This window comes from Bacillus rossius, chromosome 16, assembly GCF_032445375.1.
Source record: "Bacillus rossius redtenbacheri isolate Brsri chromosome 16, Brsri_v3, whole genome shotgun sequence".
NCBI classification, from domain to species: Eukaryota; Metazoa; Arthropoda; class Insecta; order Phasmatodea; family Bacillidae; genus Bacillus; species Bacillus rossius.
This window is the reverse complement of record NC_086343.1, coordinates 14468336-14486987: the sequence shown is the minus strand read 5'-3', so window position 1 is coordinate 14486987 and position 18652 is coordinate 14468336. Positions and strand designations below refer to the sequence as shown.

The window sequence follows — 18652 nt, the reverse complement described above, 5'->3', positions numbered from 1 at the left end:
AGACTAGGTTAGGTTAAACTAGGTTAAGTTAGACTAGGTTAGGTTAGACTAGGTTAGGTTAGACTAGGTTAGGTTAGACTAGGTTAGGTTAGACTAGGTTAGGTTAGAATAGGCTAGGTTAAGTTAGGTTAGGTTATCTTACAATAGGTTAGGTTAAGTAAGGTTAGGTTAGACTAGGTTAGGTTAGACTAGGTTAGGTTAGACTAGGTTAGGTTAGGTTAGGTTAGACTTGGTTAGGTTAGACTAGGTTAGGTTAGACTAGGTTAGACTAGGTTAGGTTAGACTTGGTTAGGTTAGACTAGGTTAGATTAGGCTAGGCTAGGATAGGCTAGGTAAAGTTAGTTTTGATTGTGGTATTTCGGCGTTAAGGTACATTTAAGAAACACACACAAATTCATTCGGTTGTTATTTCGGCGTTGTGGTACAGAGCAGTTTTCCAGCTGTCGGCGTTGTGGTCAATTTTGACATTCGGCGTTATGGTATTTCGGCGTTGCGGTAACGAAAACCGCGCGCGCCGCCGTCTCCCGCGAGCGGCAGTTCCGTCGTCGGCGTAGCAGCGATCATCCAGCGGGAACAGACTCGGGCACGTGTTATCTGCTTCGCGGTTGGTGATTGGACTACCGGTGCTCTTACACACGTCCTTGACAACCAGGAGAAGAATATGTTACCTAACCACACGTGACTTGCAAAAGGACGTGACCTCGTTATATACCAATGAGCAATCTAAAAAGTATTGTATGTATACATATATATACACAAGACATATAAATACATGCAAGTTAAATACAACCTGGAATGGCATGAATCTATGAAATAGTCGTGGCTCTACCAAAAGTTAAAAACAACAATTTAATGATTTGTGCACAGAACATTCAAACATTCCACAAGAATTTATTTCAAAACTCGTTAAAATTTTGTTTTTAAGTTAACATAAAAATAGGAAAAAGTGTAAATTGTAGATATTTCCTGGCAACTGGTTTCCAAAAGAATCTCATTGTAAAAGTACGGAAGATTTTTTTTTCTGTGTACCGGCTGTGCAGACGTTTCACTCCAAAACAGTTTTTTTTTATGACGAGATTGGTTCACGAGAAGCTGAACAGAGCTCTTAACAAACTGACCACAAATTCAGTTATTCGGTCATCTCGGCCCTTTGTCTCCTCGGCCAGAAGAATAATGTTTTGCTTCGTCGCGGGGGGCGCTCCGTGAAAGGTGTTTGGTTCGGCCGACTTCTCCATCGCAGGGAGGTCACAGAGGGGCACTTTCTCGGGCGCTGGAAAATTACAATATACGACGTTAGGTCCGCTGGAAATATCTACCCCTCCCTCCCCCCCCTCCCCCAACAGTTCTCATTTTCTCTCTCTTTAAGCTCCGAGGCTGCTGCGCAGGTTATTTCGTTACGTCGTCGCGAGGGGGAGAAAATGACGTAGTTAAAAAGCTATCGTGGCTCCGTATATAAAAAAAAATAACGCCGCGGTATAGTGAACGTCAGGAAATGCTTTAACTCACGCGGGGAACTCGTTAGCCGAAACACGCCGCAAACCAAATGGGCGAGCGACTTGCAACTTAAAAAAAAAAAAAAAAAAAACCGCTTATTAAAAAATTATTATAGACATTCGGGTCTAAATCTAGATCGTAGCATTTCGTGGTCAGGGGTAACTTGCTACATTTTGGTTAGAAGCCAGGTTCATGTAAATGATAGTTTTCTGACGTTTCGGCATGACTTGTCGCAGTCATCTTCAAGGGGAGGATTAACAAAACAGAGGCCTGGTGCCCGTTTGTGTTCGTGATTGCAGGAGATCATGATGGATCCGCTCAATAGGTGCTCAATTCAATCATGGCCGCCGACATGGACCAATCCCAGTACGGGCTGCGGAATGATCAGAATGTCGTGAAGGGCTTACAGCACAGTCAGTAACCGAGGCGCACACCACCCCAGGGAGTCTGTACCAATATCAGTTGTAACACCACAAAGAGCAGCCGGCAACAGTCCTCAAAAACCAGGGCAGCGCACAGAACAAAGAGTGAGATACAGAAGTGGGACTGTTACAGTGGAAACTGAGACCACGTTTTCCCTTGGATGGGCCCGTAACTACTCGCCAAAACAAACAAACTCAGGTGTTGGTATTACAATGATGATTAAACTACCAGACGACTACTTTCTGTAGTTATTTATAAATGATAATTCTCCTCTCCTTCTAGTCACATCAACTATCTAAAGTTAACTGTATAGTTAATCATATTTGTTTCATTTTTCTCTATTAATGCATGTATTAATTACCGGCCAATAGACATTGTCCAAAACAGGTTGACGCTATACCAGTAACAAAACAAATACAAACAACGTTAATATAGAAAACAATAAAGGAAAAAAAAATCAAATGTGAAATGTAATCGCGGATTTCCCAGCTATCATACACAACATTTTAAAAATACTACTGCTAAAAAAAATTAACAAAACCGATTTCACTATTAATTCACATTAAAAATACACGAATTTATAAAATATATTCTATGGAAATTAATAATTTATATTACTAAAAGTGAAAACCAATAAAGGCTGCACATGAGAAATGTTAAACAAGTGATTCTTATTCATCATGCGCACTACACGACACTAGCACTCCTGGTATCGAGTACTGAAAAAAAATATGGCGAATCCAAGATTGCTGCCATGACGTCATTCTGGCTGACGTTATATCTGCCTTGGCATTAGTGGTGGGGGTAAGTTGCCTGGTCGCCTCCGTGGAGGAAGGGCTTCATCGCCATTTTGTTTTGTCCTCACAGTGTTTAAACCAAGGACTCCATGACGTATATGAGTGTTTTATTAAAATTTTAATAAATTAATATTTAAATAATTTTTTTAACAATAATTGTTAAATTTTCCCGAATTTTATTCTGATAATAAATACAGATTTTCAAAATGGAGGACATGATGTCATCCAAGATTGAATCCGAGGTAAAGTTCAAGGTAAAAGATTTCCTTCAGAGTCTTATTGGAGGCGTGTAAATGGGGAATTTAAACCTCTTTGGACACATTTCCACCTTCGGCAATTTTTTGGGAATAGAACGAAAATAAATATCCGCGAAAAGGAAATTATTTCCTCGAAATAGGGCCATTTAAAGGAATTTTTGTGATTTTAAGAAATTGTTGAGGAGTTTTGAGGAATTTTTGACACCACTATAGTCACCGTGACGTCACAATACAAGATGGCGGACATCACCGCCACCACCAAACCCTGAATCCTGGCGCCGGACCTACCAATATATACTACTTACCTTTACCAACAAACTCAGTGCTAAAAACTATGTGTATTTTCAGGGTGTTGGAAATCGTACTCACGACCGTCGTTATGAGTAATTGATCACAGCATTATTATAAAAAAAATGGTTATCTTTTTTTACCTTATATTTTTGGGGGATTGTGATGTGGACGGTGTATTTTTTATTAAAAAAAAATTGCACCTATGCATACGTAGCCGACGTGCATTCAACTACATCATGGTGGATGGCACCGAGGACTCCGCCAACTTTTAGGGCGAAATTTTCGTAAAAAAGAAAATTATAATTGGTTACTTTTAAACGATCTTCAATCCCGCACTGGGTAGAAGGTAAAACAAAAGAAGGGAAAAAAAGATAGCAGCGAACAGCGGAATGCGTTTTGCCGGAGTCGTGTCCGGAAAATTGGAAGAGTTTGTTGGTGAAAGCCGGGATGTTCCATGTAGATGGGTGGGGAGTTAAAAAAAAGGGGGGGGGGGGGGTAGGGGTTGTAGGGTGGACACATTCCAACGCAGGAATTCCGTCCGGGCATGGGCGGCGGTCTGTAACGCGCGTCCTGCCGTTTCCTCAGCGCGAGCATTCCATTCCTGCGGGGCGTATCGGCGACGCGTGGCTGGCTAATAGTTGTTTGAAGGAAGGGGAAAAAGGGGGGGGGGGGGGAGACGAATAATTCCTCCCCTCTCGCCAGTCCCACCCACTTTTTTGACCTCCTGCCCTGCTATTGGTCCAGCCGTGTGTGACGTTCTTGGGTGGACAGAGCCAAAGAAGACAAAGCTTGGGAAAGCGAGGGGGGGGGGGGGGGGGACATACAGAGGAACTAGGGTCAAAAGTAAAGAAACAAGAGAGATAAGGAGAGGGAGGAATAAAGAAAGGTCAGACAACCAGGAAGATACAACGCTGGAGAAACACGAGATATATGTCACTTTCTAAGAGGAAAGTAGGTCAGTAAAGGAAGAGCTACTGACAAATTTGGCAGGTTTTGCAGAATATTTAGTCATTACTTTCACAGAACAGGCATATTTCGCCACAACTTATTTATGATGAAATGGCACCCTAGACTTTCGGCATCGGATTGCTTGGAAGAAAAAGAACACTTTCCTATTTGAATTTTGATCCTAAACATGGTGGAATTAAAATCCATACCGTACAATGCATTAATTAATTAACTCGACCTGGATAACTAAGAGGTCACAGTTGGATGTGTTAGCTTAGGCTTTCTGTTCATGTGATGAGGTCTTGGTTTCAACTTCAATCCCCAGTATTAATATTAATAATCAACGATGCTGTATCCAAGTGCTTCTTAACCCACACTAAATATCTTGGGGATACTGTAGCCATAAGTTTCTATGTATTCCTGTGTGAAAAAATAAATAATTCGACCATCAACTAAATGGTCACTGTTCGTACTAATTTTTACAAGCCTATCTGATGTTCCAGTCTTATTACTTTAAATGGAGAAGTGACAGAATGCTAAAAGGCGCGATGCTAATTTCGGCTTTACGTTACCAGTGAAATACAATAAGTTCTCTAATTGGAACAGAAAGATACAATTATATCCAGATTAAATATTTATGTGCATTTCATGCTCAAATTGTAATTATATCCTCAGCTGTTATAAACTTTGTGAAATGACATCCTCAGCTTGTGGTCCATTCGGAGAGTATTCTGCTTAGTCTTTTCTGGTCATGCTGAGATAACTAGTACAGATTCATACCAGACACTGATTATGTATTAATTTAAACTTATTATTTTTAAGAGATCTTTTCTGTATTTACATTATAAAGACTGAGTTAATTATAAGACTGATGGTCTGTTGCAAAGAAACCATCTCAGCATTTGCCTCGAGTGTGTGGGAATGAATTGCGGCTTAACATCTCATCGACACCGATGTTCTTGAGAAGTAAGGGTGAAGCAGTGTAACAGGATCAGTGAAATCTTGCAAATTGACGGAGGGGTGGGGGGAGAGTGCCCCCCGAGAAACACCTACAAGCTCATTCCGTTTTTCGTGAAAAGCAGGTTTTGGCTACACAATGCACTGACCCCAGAATGCATGTCTTGGTGGAAAGCGAATGATCTAGCAGCTTAGTCACCATGGACCCCTTGCATTATGTAAATGGAAGAGCGAATCCTGAAAGACTGGACCCGCATGGTTATTGACTGTGCTACATGGCTCAGTATATGTTACTAGGAGAGGTAGATGAAAGGTCAATGTAAAACCAGGTTAAAGGTTTCAAGAAGTATTGAGGCATAGGAGAATAAATTTGACACTAAACCATTTGGAAAATGGCTAAGTGCTCATGAATTTATACCATGCCAGAGTTATTCAATCTAACCCACAAAACCTCACACTATAAGCACAACCTGTCAGAGATCAGGGGCACCAGATACACCATTGGTTTGCGACTGCGCCACTCTGCTCAGTGTATGTGTTGCTGTTACAGACACATGTATTTCGCGGGAAAGAATGACTGCTAGACCCCTGCACACAATGTTAATATTTTATTTAACTTCTCATATCATCGACCATGAACGGTGAGAATAACACTTTAGCAATTAACTAGATAAATGAGAATGAAGTTGCAGTGCTACTGAATATTCATGATTCACCACAATAGTTAGAAAAATCTTAAGTGTTTTAAGATATATCCCTTAAAAACAATTGTCTTTAATTATTAGTAAGGGTGTATTAAAAGGGATGAAAGGGGGTGGTTATGGGGGGTGTTCGCCCACAATTATTGACCACAACAGCGAGGGGCTACTTCTCGTCCCAGTGCAGGTACACTGGTATGAGGAGGGGAAATACAAGTGTCTCTAGTTATCGATGGAGGAATATGAGAAGGGATGGAAGGGGTGGTTGGGGAGGGTTTTACCCACCCACCTTACAACAACAGAGGCTAAAGGCCACTGCTGGTCCCAGTGCAGGTACGCAGGTACGTGGAAGGGGAATACAAGTATCTCTAGTTACTGGGGGAAGTGAATGAGAATAGATGGTAGAGGACATTAGGTAGGTTGCAAGTGGTGTTCACCACCTACCTGACCACGACGGTGACGATGGGCAGCCGTTAATCCTAGTGATGAAACACAGGCACATGGAGGGGAAATACCATTATTGTCTCTAGTTATTAGGGGTGTTTATATAAGGAGGGATAACAAGGGATGGATGCGGATATTACGGGAGGTGTTCACCTAATCACCTGACCACGATGACGTCCTCGCGCTGGTACGCAGGTAAATGGTCATGGAATAGGTTTTGGGGAGGTATATGAGAAGGGATGGAAGAAGTGGTTATGGCGGGTGGGGGTTAGTGTTGGCCCACCCACATGACCACGATGGCGGCAACGGGCCACTCCACGTAAACGCGCTGGTAAGCAGGTACGTGGAGGGGAAATACAATTGTCTGTAAGTCTTGGGGAGGTGTATGAGAAGGAATGGAAGGAGGTGGTTTGGGAAGGGTGGGGGAAGTGTTGGCCCACCCACCTGACCACGATGGCGGCGTCGGGCCACTCCACGTAAACGCGCTGGTAAGCAGGTACGTGGAGGGGAAATACAATTGTCTGTAAGTCTTGGGGAGGTGTATGAGAAGGAATGGAAGGAGGTGGTTTGGGAAGGGTGGGGGAAGTGTTGGCCCACCCACCTGACCACGATGGCGGCGTCGGGCCACTCCACGTAAACGCGCTGGTAAGCAGGTACGTGGAGGGGAAATACAATTGTCTCTAAGTCTTGGGGAGGTGTATGATAAGGGATGGAAGGAGGTGGTTTGGGAAGGGTGGGGGAAGTGTTGGCCCACCCACCTGACCACGATGGCGGCGTCAGGCCACTCCACGTAAACGCGCTGGTAAGCAGGTACGTGGAGGGGAAATACAATTTTCTCTAAGTCTTGGGGAGGTGTATGAGAAGGGATGGAAGGAGGTGGTTTGGGAAGGGTGGGGGAAGTGTTGGCCCACCCACATGACCACGATGGCGGCGACGGACCACTCCACGTAAACGCGCTGGTAAGCAGGTACGTGGAGGGGAAATACAATTTTCTCTAAGTCTTGGGGAGGTGTATGAGAAGGGATGGAAGGAGATGGTTTGGGAAGGGTGGGGGAAGTGTTAGCCCACCCACCTGACCACGATGGCGGCATCGGGCCACTCCATGTAAACGCGCTGGTAAGCAGGTACGTGGAGGGGGAATACAATTGTCTCTAAGTCTTGGGGAGGAGGTGTATGAGAAGGGATGGAAGGGGTGGTTGGGGAAGGGTTGGCCCACCCACCTGACCACGATGGCGGCGATGGGCCACTCCACGTAAACGCGCTGGTAAGCAGGTATGTGGAGGGGAAATACAATTGTCTCTAAGTCTTGGGGAGGTGTATGAGAAGGGATGGAAGGAGTGGTTACGGAGGGCGGGGGGGAAGTGTTGACCCACATACCTGACCACGATGGCGGCGACGGGCCACTGGTCGTCCTCGCGCAGGTACACGGGCACGTGCAGGCGCGACAGCGGGTAGAGCGGCGCGTGCGGCAGCAGCACGGAGAGGCGGTCGTCGGCGCGCAGCTCGCGGTAGCTGGCGCGCGGGCCCACCAGGGGCACTGCGGCCAAGGGAGTGACGGGCTGGATCTGCACGCGCGGCGCGCAGCCCTGGGCGTCGCCCGAGCGCGGCTCCAGCACGGAGAAGGAGACCTGCAGCACGCGCGGCGGCGACTTGGCGGGCTGCGGGGCGCCCGGGGCGGCCATGGGCGGCCACCAGGACGCCGGCACCGTCACCTGCGCAGCCGCGACAAGCACGCGTGTGGCAGTCAGTCCATCCGTGCATCAGACACTACCCAGCAGTTTGTTTGATTAAATTTTTCGACGTGACAACGTCTAATAAATCGACGAACGCCTTCTGCACGCACGAAAAAAAGTGTCCCGTAAAGTACTTTGTCCCGTTACGCTGTGTCCCGTTACGCTCATTGTACGCTTGCGCCGCATCTATCTATCTCTCTCTACCACTAGATTGGAACAACCATCGATTTGACTTTTTTCGAGGCACGTTATACTTGAAACACTCCCATTCGTTTCCTACTTTTCCCATCATCGTTCTATCCTTAACAGAAAAACACAGATCGGAAGAAGTTAAAATAGCAAACACGTATAAAAGTTATAGTCGAAATAATCTCGTCGTTAAAGTTATAAACGTATTTGAATTAATGAGTGCAAATAAAAGTAAATTTATCAATTAAATTGTAGATTTCTTTTCACTTATTCTTTGTATCCATACAAAATAGTGATAATTCAATAAAAATGATTCAATTTTATTCATAAAAGTATGCAATCATTTCATCAATGTTTTGTTATGACGTTGTCACGTTAAACTATCGTCCGTAAACCGACTTTACAGACAACCAATTTTTTAAGTTATTCGTTTTTAGGTGCATTGAGGGTGAAATTTTAGTATGCAAAGAAATGCACGTGCATCTATCACCGGACAAATGTTAAATGATGATGTCCAATATGATTTACATATGTAAAATTTATGCTGTAGTACATTTTTTATTTATAAACGAATGAAAATTAGTTAATTAAAAATAAAACATATGCTCATAATTACTTTAAATATTAAAATAATGTTTTTTTTTTTAAATGCTGAAAACAGTGAATGTAGTTTCTACTGTTCGGTTTTCCTCGGGTTTACTTACAATCTGTTTGCGGAGAAAATTTTGTGTTTCAACATTTATGGCATCGAAACAGTTTTACACGTATGCATCTTCACCCAGCACTCAAACACAGAATATCTCGCCCCGAAAGCCGAAGTGTAGCCAACTACTTCAAGTAGGTTAGCATCAGCGTGTACCAGGAGTAAATTAAAGTAAAAAAAACAATAAGTAAGAGAAGGAAGGAGGAGGAATGCACCGACGTTTTATGAAAGGTGTATCAATCAGCACTGTAGATCGGTCGGGGAGGCAGCAAGAGGTGTCAGGGCCGCAGATAGGACGGGGAGGTAGCAAGCGGTGTATCAGGGTCAGATGAAGTTTGGAGAGGTAGCATAGGTGTATCAGGCAGGATCTCCAACATGATAAATATTCGTATTAAATTTGTCAGGAAAAGGGTACTAGTTCCAAAGAAAAATTACTAGATTGTAATATTCTATTGTTTCACACTATTTATACCATCTTTTATACTGATGCGTTCTTATAAATGAACTAAAATTGTAAAAGCCCTGAACCAACAATAAACATTAAAAAAAATCTGTTTAGGTGTTGTAACCAACCACCAATGAATTTTAGGCCTCTGATTTCAGTCTCAAAAACAACAAATATCAGAATTGTAATTTTTGCACTTGACTTGAATTTATTGATTTCCTATTTAATGATAAGATAAAGAATACTACTATAATATGAAATAAAATAATTATACAATAGCTGGAAAATATAATATTACACTTCTATTTGGTTCTAGCTCACAAAGAAAATACAGGGGGTATTATTTTTTAGCACAGTTTTTTTAATTAATGTGTTTTTTTAAATAGTAAGACCTGTAAGTAACGAGAGTTTGTATTGTGTGTTACAATTAATCAATTAAGCCACAGGCGTTTGTAGTTTGTTCTTAATTTACTTTTGTTTAATGTCAAAACTGAATTTATTTTTCATTTTCTGCTGTTGAAAAATCGATGATTAGAACCGCTTTAATTAATGTTCAAAGATTAAACATCTGCTCTCGTACAGAGTTTTTTTTAAATTACTAGATTAGTGAAGATCCTGTTATCAGAGACAAATAGTTCGGAGTGATAGGTAGCTAGCTAGTGGTGTATCATCAGTGCCGTAGACAGGTAGGGCAGGTAGCAAGAGGATGTATCAGGGCCGCAGACAGGTAGGAGAGGTAGCAAGAGAGTGATTAGGGCAGCATACAAATATGAGAGGTAGCAAGAGGGTGTATCAGGGCCGCAGACAGGTAGGAGAGATAGCAAGAGAGTGTATCAGTGCCGCATACAAATAGGAGAGATAGCAAGAGGGTGTACAAAGGCAGCAGACAGGTAGGAGAGGTAACAAGAGAGTGTATTAGGGCCGCATACAAGTAGAAGAAGTGGCAAGATGGTGTATCAGGGCTCAGACAGGTAGGAGAGATAGCAAGAGAGTGTATTAACGCCGCATACAAGTAGGAGAGGTAGCAAGAAGGTGTATCAGGGCCGCAGACAGGTAGGAGAGGTAGCAAGAAGGTGTATCAGGGCCGCAGACAGGTCGGCGAGGCTGCAGAAGCACTCGGTCACCTGCGCGAGGCACACGCCGTCCTCGCCGTCGGGGCTGCAGGCGGCGGTGAGCGGCGGCCGGCCCGGCACGGCGGCGTGCAGCACGATGCAGACGCGCTGGTGGCGGGCGAGCAGCGCGGCCTGGCGGCGGCCCAGCACCGCCTCCGACCCGGCGTGGAAGAGCACCCGCAGCACGGGGGAGTCGCGGGCCACCTCGCCGCGCACCACGTGTGCGGACATGTCCAGGTGGTGGGCGGCGGCGTCGAGGTCCAGCGGCGGGGGCGGCGCCGGGAGGGCGGGGGAGCTGCCGTTACCACCCTGGCCCGGGGGCGGCAGGCCCCCGGCGGGCAGCGGGAGGTTGTCCAAGGGGTCGGGCACGATGTAGCGCGCCGGCACGGTCTGCTTCGTGGAGAAGGGCCCGTAGGTGGCGCGCACCGAGATGGGCTGCGTGTTCTGGAACACGGTGAAGCGGTCCACGCTGAGGACCGACGCGGAGGCGGCGGCGGCGGCGGCGCCCGGGGGCGGCCTGGGGGCGGGCGAGGAGGCGCCCGTGCCCGCCAGGTCGGCCACGGCGGGGTAGTACTGGCGTGGCGTGTGCTTCAGGAAGAATCCCCCGTCCTTGTTCTCGAAGTGGACCTCCACCGTGCCGGCCACTCCTGCGGGCAAACACACACTTCTACGTCACAACTGCTTTTTGTCCATCGTATTCCACATTTCCGCTAGTACAGACACTTTAAAAGCTTCACATTTGTCAACAAGGATGCTGAAAAGAGCACTACAGGCTTTCGCGGTTATTGTCAGACGTTGCTCGGTGTCTGGGTTGTAGCCGCATCGAAGGCCAAGATTTTAAAATAATTTTAAATACAACCCCAAATTTCACATACATATTTGTGATATTTTATTTCCCAAAATTATTTCAATGAAATAAGTTTTCGACAGCTACAAGTTTTTCGATGGTCAAATAACTTCGTTCAATTAAACATCATACAGATGCTAAGTGTTCCTTATTAAACACTATTTACGATAACCCAATCACTCGGCTCCGACTTCAGAGGTGTGTTGGTACCATGTTTGGGAAACACTTTAGACCTCAAGTTGTTTAATTTTTTTTTTTTTTTCGCGATGAAAATGCAGCCAAAATTTTTCTGTCAAATCCTCATGTAACAAATACGTGAGCTGCATAGAGATAAAATCGGGTTTCTTGTGAAGACTTGTAGTGGAGGTGCGAATGCATAGGTTAATAAAACCTGTTTTTTGTAGCCCGTTACAATCTTGGAGCGTTCGCATTCTCAAACATTTATGTTTATAGCCCCGCGACGTAAAAATATCGACTTTAACACCCCTTCCACATACCATACCAAACTATCGCCTACTATATACCAAACTGCTATCGCCCCTCTTTTTACAGACTCGCGTTAGCTCCAACGGGCGACGCAAATGGTACACACAAAACGAAATCACCCGAACGTTGAAAAACGGTTGAGGGGGGGGGAAGGAGGAAGGGGAAGGGGATGAAGAGTCTCGATAATATCTCTATCGAGAACGCGTTCCTCAGTATCGTCGTGTCTCGCGAAGGGAAATTCCGCAGCAGAAAAGACAACGCGGCGTTATAGATCGGTGGTCAGCCCGGCAGTGTTGCAACGATATGGGAGACGAAAACGTGGAGCCAGCAGGTAATTCTGGCACAAACCTCTTTTTTTTGTTTAGTTTTCGGTGTTCACCTGTTTGACCGTTTCGATCCAAATGCTTCAGTGCTTCTGATTGGGTGAGACAAGGTCCATCGTCAGATTCTCAGCCGGGACATGTCTGTTCTTATTTAAACTACGAATTTTAATCTCAGTTGCAACGCGGTTCGAACCACTGCGACGTTTCCTGGGCTCACATTTTCAACAGGGATCAAGAAAATAAATGATCCTTATCTCCCTGCGCATCAAAAATAATTTTTAGATAATATTATAAGGAGTGTTGGGCCAACTGCCAATCTTCTCGAATCCAAATCTCGAATTCGAAACCCAAAGAGTACCTCCAATACACCCCTCTAAACCGAATATAAGTCTCAAGGGTAAATTAATAATGCACAAGAAATAAAACGCAACACATTGCCACGTGGCCTTACTAGGGGCGGGTTTATAAACTATGCAAGATCCGCAGTAACGCTAGTAAGGCATAGTATAAATGCACTTGCAACATGAAAACACCATAAATTGTTCGTTACCGAGGTTACATATGAATGGCGATGACTGAAAAACACGCTTACATTTTTTTTTAATACGGTATACACCGTAGCAAACCTGGAGCGTATGTCGTAAGGAGATTGTCAAATGGTATCGAACAGAACAGACATGTAGGATGGTGACATACTCCTAGCGTCACCAGCGCTTGCAGTTGTTCCCTTGTCGAAAAATTCATAACTAAACTTATATTTTCACGTTCGTCACGTTTGGCGAACTATTCTAGTAAATTTGCACACACAGCTTTACTGAATATTAAAATAAATACTGCACGGTGAATTTTATGCTGTAAATTATTTTAAAAACATTTTTGGTTTGTGCAAAATTACTTTCATCATCACAGCTATTAAAAGTATGATACACTGTAAGAAAACACAACTACGACACACATATTCGAAAACTTGTACGTTTATAAAGGGGAATTTTCGCAAAATTGAATTTTTTGAAAAAATATATTAAATCATTTTTAACTTTGGTTTGACGTGTTAAATAAATAAATATACCAAGATTTTATCTTAAAAAAAAGAGAAAATCAATTGTTACACCTAATGAACACAAGATGTTTTGAAATCTTAAAAAGACAAAATCAGCTTATTAAATTTTACTTTATTTCTAAGTACTAATAAATTTATGTATATTATTATCACCCATTCTACTACTTTTATTGCCTAATTGAGTGCAAGTATTTTACATATTTATTACCTCTCTGTGAAGGTGTCATTAAAACCCTATTCGGAATTCGATACTAAACCTTTTCCTCGCCACAGCGTAAGTTGATGCAAACATGTGGCGGAATCACCGATAAAACTTGTGTTTTAAAGATTTGCTGAAAGGTGAGCACACATAAGTAACATTAATTTAATTTTAAAAAAGTATAATGTGGTTAACTAATACTTTACAGCTCTCATGTTTTACTCTCGAATAGCCGTAAAAATATAACGAGCTACCGGTATATAAGTGGGTAGAGACTACCTGGACATCACCAGCAAGCAGACTTCACTTCTTTGGAAGCTACCCGTAAGTGAACATCACAAAGATTGAACTTTCTATTTATAGAATAAACTGTACGTGGATTCAAAAACCCACCACGGTAGTACTATAAAATTGTTACGATACTGTGTTGGCACAAGTTTCTCGTATTTGCAAAGATATTCAGTAAATTATCAAACAGCCTAATTACACAGTTAGACTGGAACAATTTGATAATAACTCGCCAATAAAATTTAAAAGAAATTAAAATAAATATTTGATTTAATTAAAATAATCGAGTTAAATTTTAATTAATTGGGAATTATTGTCGTTGCACATGCTAACTTGAGCAGGAATTGCAGTCTTCAGCTCCAGTTTGTGGGAAGGCAGGTAACACCTAGGCAGACTTAACGGACGCACCAAACGATAAAATGGCAACGCCATTTACTGAGGAAATTCGAAACTAAACTGTTATTAGCGCCATTAGTATGCTAGTAGCCGCAAGCACCATTAAACGGACGGTGACGCCAAGAATAAGGATAAAAAGTCAGTAGAACTTACTATGTGACCGTGTGGTGGACTTAGAGAAACGCCCACTATTTGTATTGCACTTGGTACAGGAATTTTGGCATGAAGAGGTAATTTCAGAATTACGTATCAGATCCATCCCTCAGGAGCCTTCTTTTTTCCGGGATAAAAAAAATAGTCTATGTCAATTTCCGACCTACAAACTATCTCTATGTAAAAAAAGATGATTTCAAACTGTTGCTACATTCCTGCGCGAAAGAAGGTCAAACCAACAAATACACCTTTTGCATTTATAATAAGTATTACTATAGGTTAGCCTTTATATAGTTACTATTTGTTTTGCTATCCAATTGATAATCACTGAACTTCAACATTAGAACAGATTCACCAACTCCACAGACTCATTGCCCCATGATTTAAACATTGCTATTTTAATAAACCCATACCTCTTGGAAAAAAAAAACTTCACAATAATGCAAGCATGCATTCCAGACCATGTAAGAGATTTGACTTAATTGCGTAGTGAAATGAATTCATGAGCCACTGACGGTTTTTACATTTACAGGTAGCACGAATGTCTGTTCTGTCCACAGGAAGCAGAATGCAGTTGCAGGTTATCACGGCACTTGCCGCCTTGCTGCTGTGCGTGGCCTCCACTTCTGGTACAGCCAGAAGGATGTATGGAGTGCGCTACATTGACCCTCCGTACCAGCCTAACCCCCGCGGCAATGTTGATGACAACCTAGGAATTTATTTTATAGTTATTTTGAAACACTTAAAATTAATTAACCTTAGTGCTTAAGTTTATCAACATTATTTGTGTAAGGTTTGCATCAATCTGTGGTAAATTAACAACAGCTAAGAAAATAGGAAAGTTAGTGGTTATTAAGCTTATAACTTTTTACTCGTATTTTAATATTTTTAAACCCAAAGTATCCTTTTATTGGGAATATACTTATAGCGTTTACAGATATGACTACGTTACATATTAATTATGAGTCAAGTTGATTTGGAAGTCACAGAGCTTGCTAAACTCAAATATTCAAAAAAAAATTATACCACTTAGATTTTTTTTCGCGATAGAGTGCGCATACAACTAATCGTAAGGAAAATTCACTATAAACAGTACTGTTGGGGGTTCATATAACGTACCGAGTGGGAGAATACGGTGGTCTAGGGTTCGATTGAACTCCGTTGAACTCAGGCGCTCCAGAATTATTACCAGCTGGTTTGAACACGGAGTTTGACGCAAGTTATAAACCACAAACCTTGACGGATGTAAATAGCTCAGTAACTGCAACTGTAATAATTTCCCATGTACACTCAATTATTAGCACGCTTGCACCGGTCTACTTTTCCACGCATAGTTCGTAATTAATAGTTACACTGATTCGTAGACTTTATATTTACCGTTTCCGCACACTGTATTTTCATATTTTCCCGGAATCATACGGCCTGCCCATTTCGCCGTTTACACTTTGTCTCAAGTGTGTAAAGGCGGAAAACATCCATTTAACATAATCGCTCAAACTTTTTTTTTCTTTTGCAAGAAACTTATGTATACACAATTGTTCGCTAGAAATATAAACTTCCGTAGCAAAAATTTGGTAACCTATCTACACTTGTTAAATCTAGTAGCTGACCCATTCGAAGCAGCAAGCATGCTTCGCCACGCTAAAATCCGTCCTTCCGAATTCGCGTATTTTCCGTTCCCAACGACTTAAATCTATTCATGTATCGTCAGCCTCACTCTACTCATCGACGCAGGCGTCCAGAGGCGTCCCTTGTGACTCCTGGGGTGAGTTCCTCGCCGTCGTAGTCCGCCGTAGTCCGTCGTAGTGCGCCGTAGGCAGCTCGGACCTACGAAACTCGTAGCCGGCGACATTACAAGCCCCAGCGCCGCAGCACTCTCTGTCGCTGCTCGTTTGTTACTTGTACGTCTTCGGGCGCACTCGGCTCGTTCCGAAAACAACCGAAGCGGGAATGTTTAGCAAGCGTGCCTCGGGAAGCGCAAATTACAACCAGAAAAAAAAAATTACAAAATTACAAAAAAAAAAAAGAATACTTTAACTAGACTATTAAATTAACAGAAATGAAAATTAGCATTACTTAAATTATTAAATAGTAATAAAATAACAGCTACTAAAACGTATTTAAATTCTGATTGCCAACCTAGAGGGAAAAAGTTACCAGACAACTGGTAACAGGTTTTATCAAGTGTTTTTATGAATTATTTAATTCAAAATCTGAAGGCACTTCTGCATAATGACAGCCAGGTGATAAATCACGCTTCATAGTAGCTAATAATAAATTGTATGTTATAACGATGTTTCTTAAGAAAAGGACCTTATTCCCAAACTTCCCCCTCCCCCACAATTTATATCGTAGCCGTCGTCGGAGTGTTGCAAACCTGTTCCCAGGAGACTCGGAGATGCTGCCGAAGGTGTCGATGGAGTGCAGTTACAAAACCCTGCCGGACGACCCGAACAATTACTACTGCTGCTCGGTGGATAAACATATGGGTAAGTGCCTACTGCGGTGGAACGGTCAGACCAAAAACGCCTCCCACCAATGATATCCAGATTCGATTCACGGCGGGAGTAAATACACCCAGAATGTCTTCGCCGTTTGATAAAACTCGTCGGGCATTCCCTGAGGGCTTAACTTTTGCATTCTGCCAATGTTACATTCTCTTTTTCACATCCTTCTTTGTGCGATGGTCCATCCCGAAGGGTTTTTGACGTGACAACGTCTAATAAATCGATGAACGCCGGCTGCACGCACGAAAAAGGATGACTCATTGTCCCGTTACGCTCATTTTCCCGTTACGAACATTGTCCCGTTACGCTCATTGTACTCTTGCGCCGCATCTATCTCTCTTCCACTCGATTGGAACAACCACCGATTTGACTTTTTAGAGGCGCATTAAACTTGAAACACTCCCATTCGTTTCCTACTTTTCCTATCATCGTCCTATCCTTAACAGAATAACACAGATTGGAAGAAGTTAAATAGCAAACATGTATAAAAGTTATACTTAGTTAAAATAATCTGTTCGTTAAAGTAATAAACATATTTGAATTAATGAGTGCAAAAAAAAAAAGTAAATTTATCAATTAAATTGTAGATTTCATTTCACTCCTTCTTTGTATTCATACAAAATAGTGATAATTCAATAAAAATGATTCAATTTTATTCATAAAAGTATGCAATCATTTCATCAATGTTTTGTTATGACGTCACGTAAAATTATCGTCCGTAAACCGACTTTACAGACACAACCCTACCCCCCCTTTTGTTTTTTCCTGGAGCCTCTGCCCGGGTTTGGTGGATGGCACGCCCTGTCGGCCAGTCGTGAACTGGGGTCGTGACCGTGTGCGGGTGTTGAGGTCTGGCACACCCCCTCCCCTTGTTCACAGAAGTCCCGGCGATGCGCACGTCGGGCGACGAGGAGTTGCGGTGCAGCGCGAGGAGTTTCCCGCAAGAGGACCAGGAGTACTTCTGCTGCCACGTGTCCGACCAGGTACCCGAGTCCCGCGGCCAGCAGTTGGTGCCTCCCCGCTCCCCGCAAGAGGCTCCGAGAACCCGGCATCTCTACCCCGGGCTACGAGCGACGTTACTAGCAGCGGCGCGCTCCGCCAACTGAACAACTGGGACAGACTGCAAACACCTGGTCGAAACCTCGCATCACCGTCATCACCTTGCGACGACCAACACGCAACTCACCAAGTTTTGTTCCTTCCAAACCGATACATGTTTTTAAAACAGGGATTTTTTTTTTCAAATATTTTATTTTAGTACTGCTTGGTGATGCACACTTTCGATAATACACCAAAATTGTGGCTTTGATGTATGTATGTTATGTAATGCACGTGTTTGCTTGACGATTAAACAAATGAAATAACGCTGTTTTGAAACTTATTTGCAATTTTACTTTCTCTGCTGTCACGTGTCGATTGTGAGTTTGCGAGCCAAGTTTAAACCTCGCCGGATGTTAAAAGTGAACAAGTTCTGTCTCTCGATAGTCCGCGCAGAGACTATATTCCAATGACTTATTTCCAAATGAGTCAAAGGAAGTTGCGAATGCTTTCGCTTGTTGTGGTGAAGCGCATGTTAGTAAAACGATTTTATGGTGATTAGAGGTAGTAGATTATTCTACTTTTAATTCCAGTAACGTCTAAATGGTTTTTTGTAGTGTAAAATAAAGATCTCGTATGCAGGATTAACGCTGTGGTGTTGTGATGCAGATTCAATGATCGGCCATCTTTGATTTTTAGGAAAAATTTCCACAAAATTCCTCAAAAACGACTTAAAAATCGTCCAAATGAATTAAAATGTCCCTATTTCGTTGAAAAAGTCCCATTTTGAAAGTAAATTTCTTATTTTAATCCATAAAAAAATCATCCGTGGCTTGAGAAGTTCTAAAAGACGCTTAAAGTTAC

At 42.8% G+C, this 18652-nt stretch overlaps 2 protein-coding genes across 2 annotated transcripts in view; one reads left to right on the top strand and one right to left on the bottom strand.

Annotated features, from left to right (window-relative positions):
• LOC134540314 (transmembrane protein 132E) overlaps positions 1-13364 on the bottom strand; it is a 140940-nt gene extending 127576 nt beyond the window's left edge. Inside the window, 3 exon segments of the mRNA XM_063382975.1 lie at positions 7687-8021; positions 10504-11138; positions 13361-13364. Of these exon segments, the coding sequence (XP_063239045.1) occupies positions 7687-8021; positions 10504-11138; positions 13361-13364 (974 nt within the window).
• A 333-nt stretch (positions 13365-13697) lies between these two features.
• On the top strand, positions 13698-18131 carry LOC134539886 (uncharacterized). The gene is made up of 4 exons (XM_063382235.1): positions 13698-13730; positions 14804-14872; positions 16634-16732; positions 17630-18131. Exons 2-4 carry the CDS (start codon positions 14812-14814, stop codon positions 17854-17856), a joined length of 387 nt encoding a protein of 128 aa, XP_063238305.1. The 5' UTR covers positions 13698-13730; positions 14804-14811; the 3' UTR covers positions 17857-18131.
• Positions 18132-18652: the final 521 nt, after the last annotated feature.

Excerpts from the sequence above, each read along its gene's own strand:
- LOC134539886 (XM_063382235.1), top strand. The coding sequence starts at position 14,812 with ATGCAGTTGCAGGTTATCACGGCACTTGCCGCCTTGCTGCTGTGCGTG. Across the intron at positions 14,873-16,633 it reads GTGCGTGGCCTCCACTTCTG|ACTCGGAGATGCTGCCGAAG; the intron begins GTACAGCCAGAA and ends TGTTCCCAGGAG. Across the intron at positions 16,733-17,629 it reads CTCGGTGGATAAACATATGG|AAGTCCCGGCGATGCGCACG; the intron begins GTAAGTGCCTAC and ends CCTTGTTCACAG.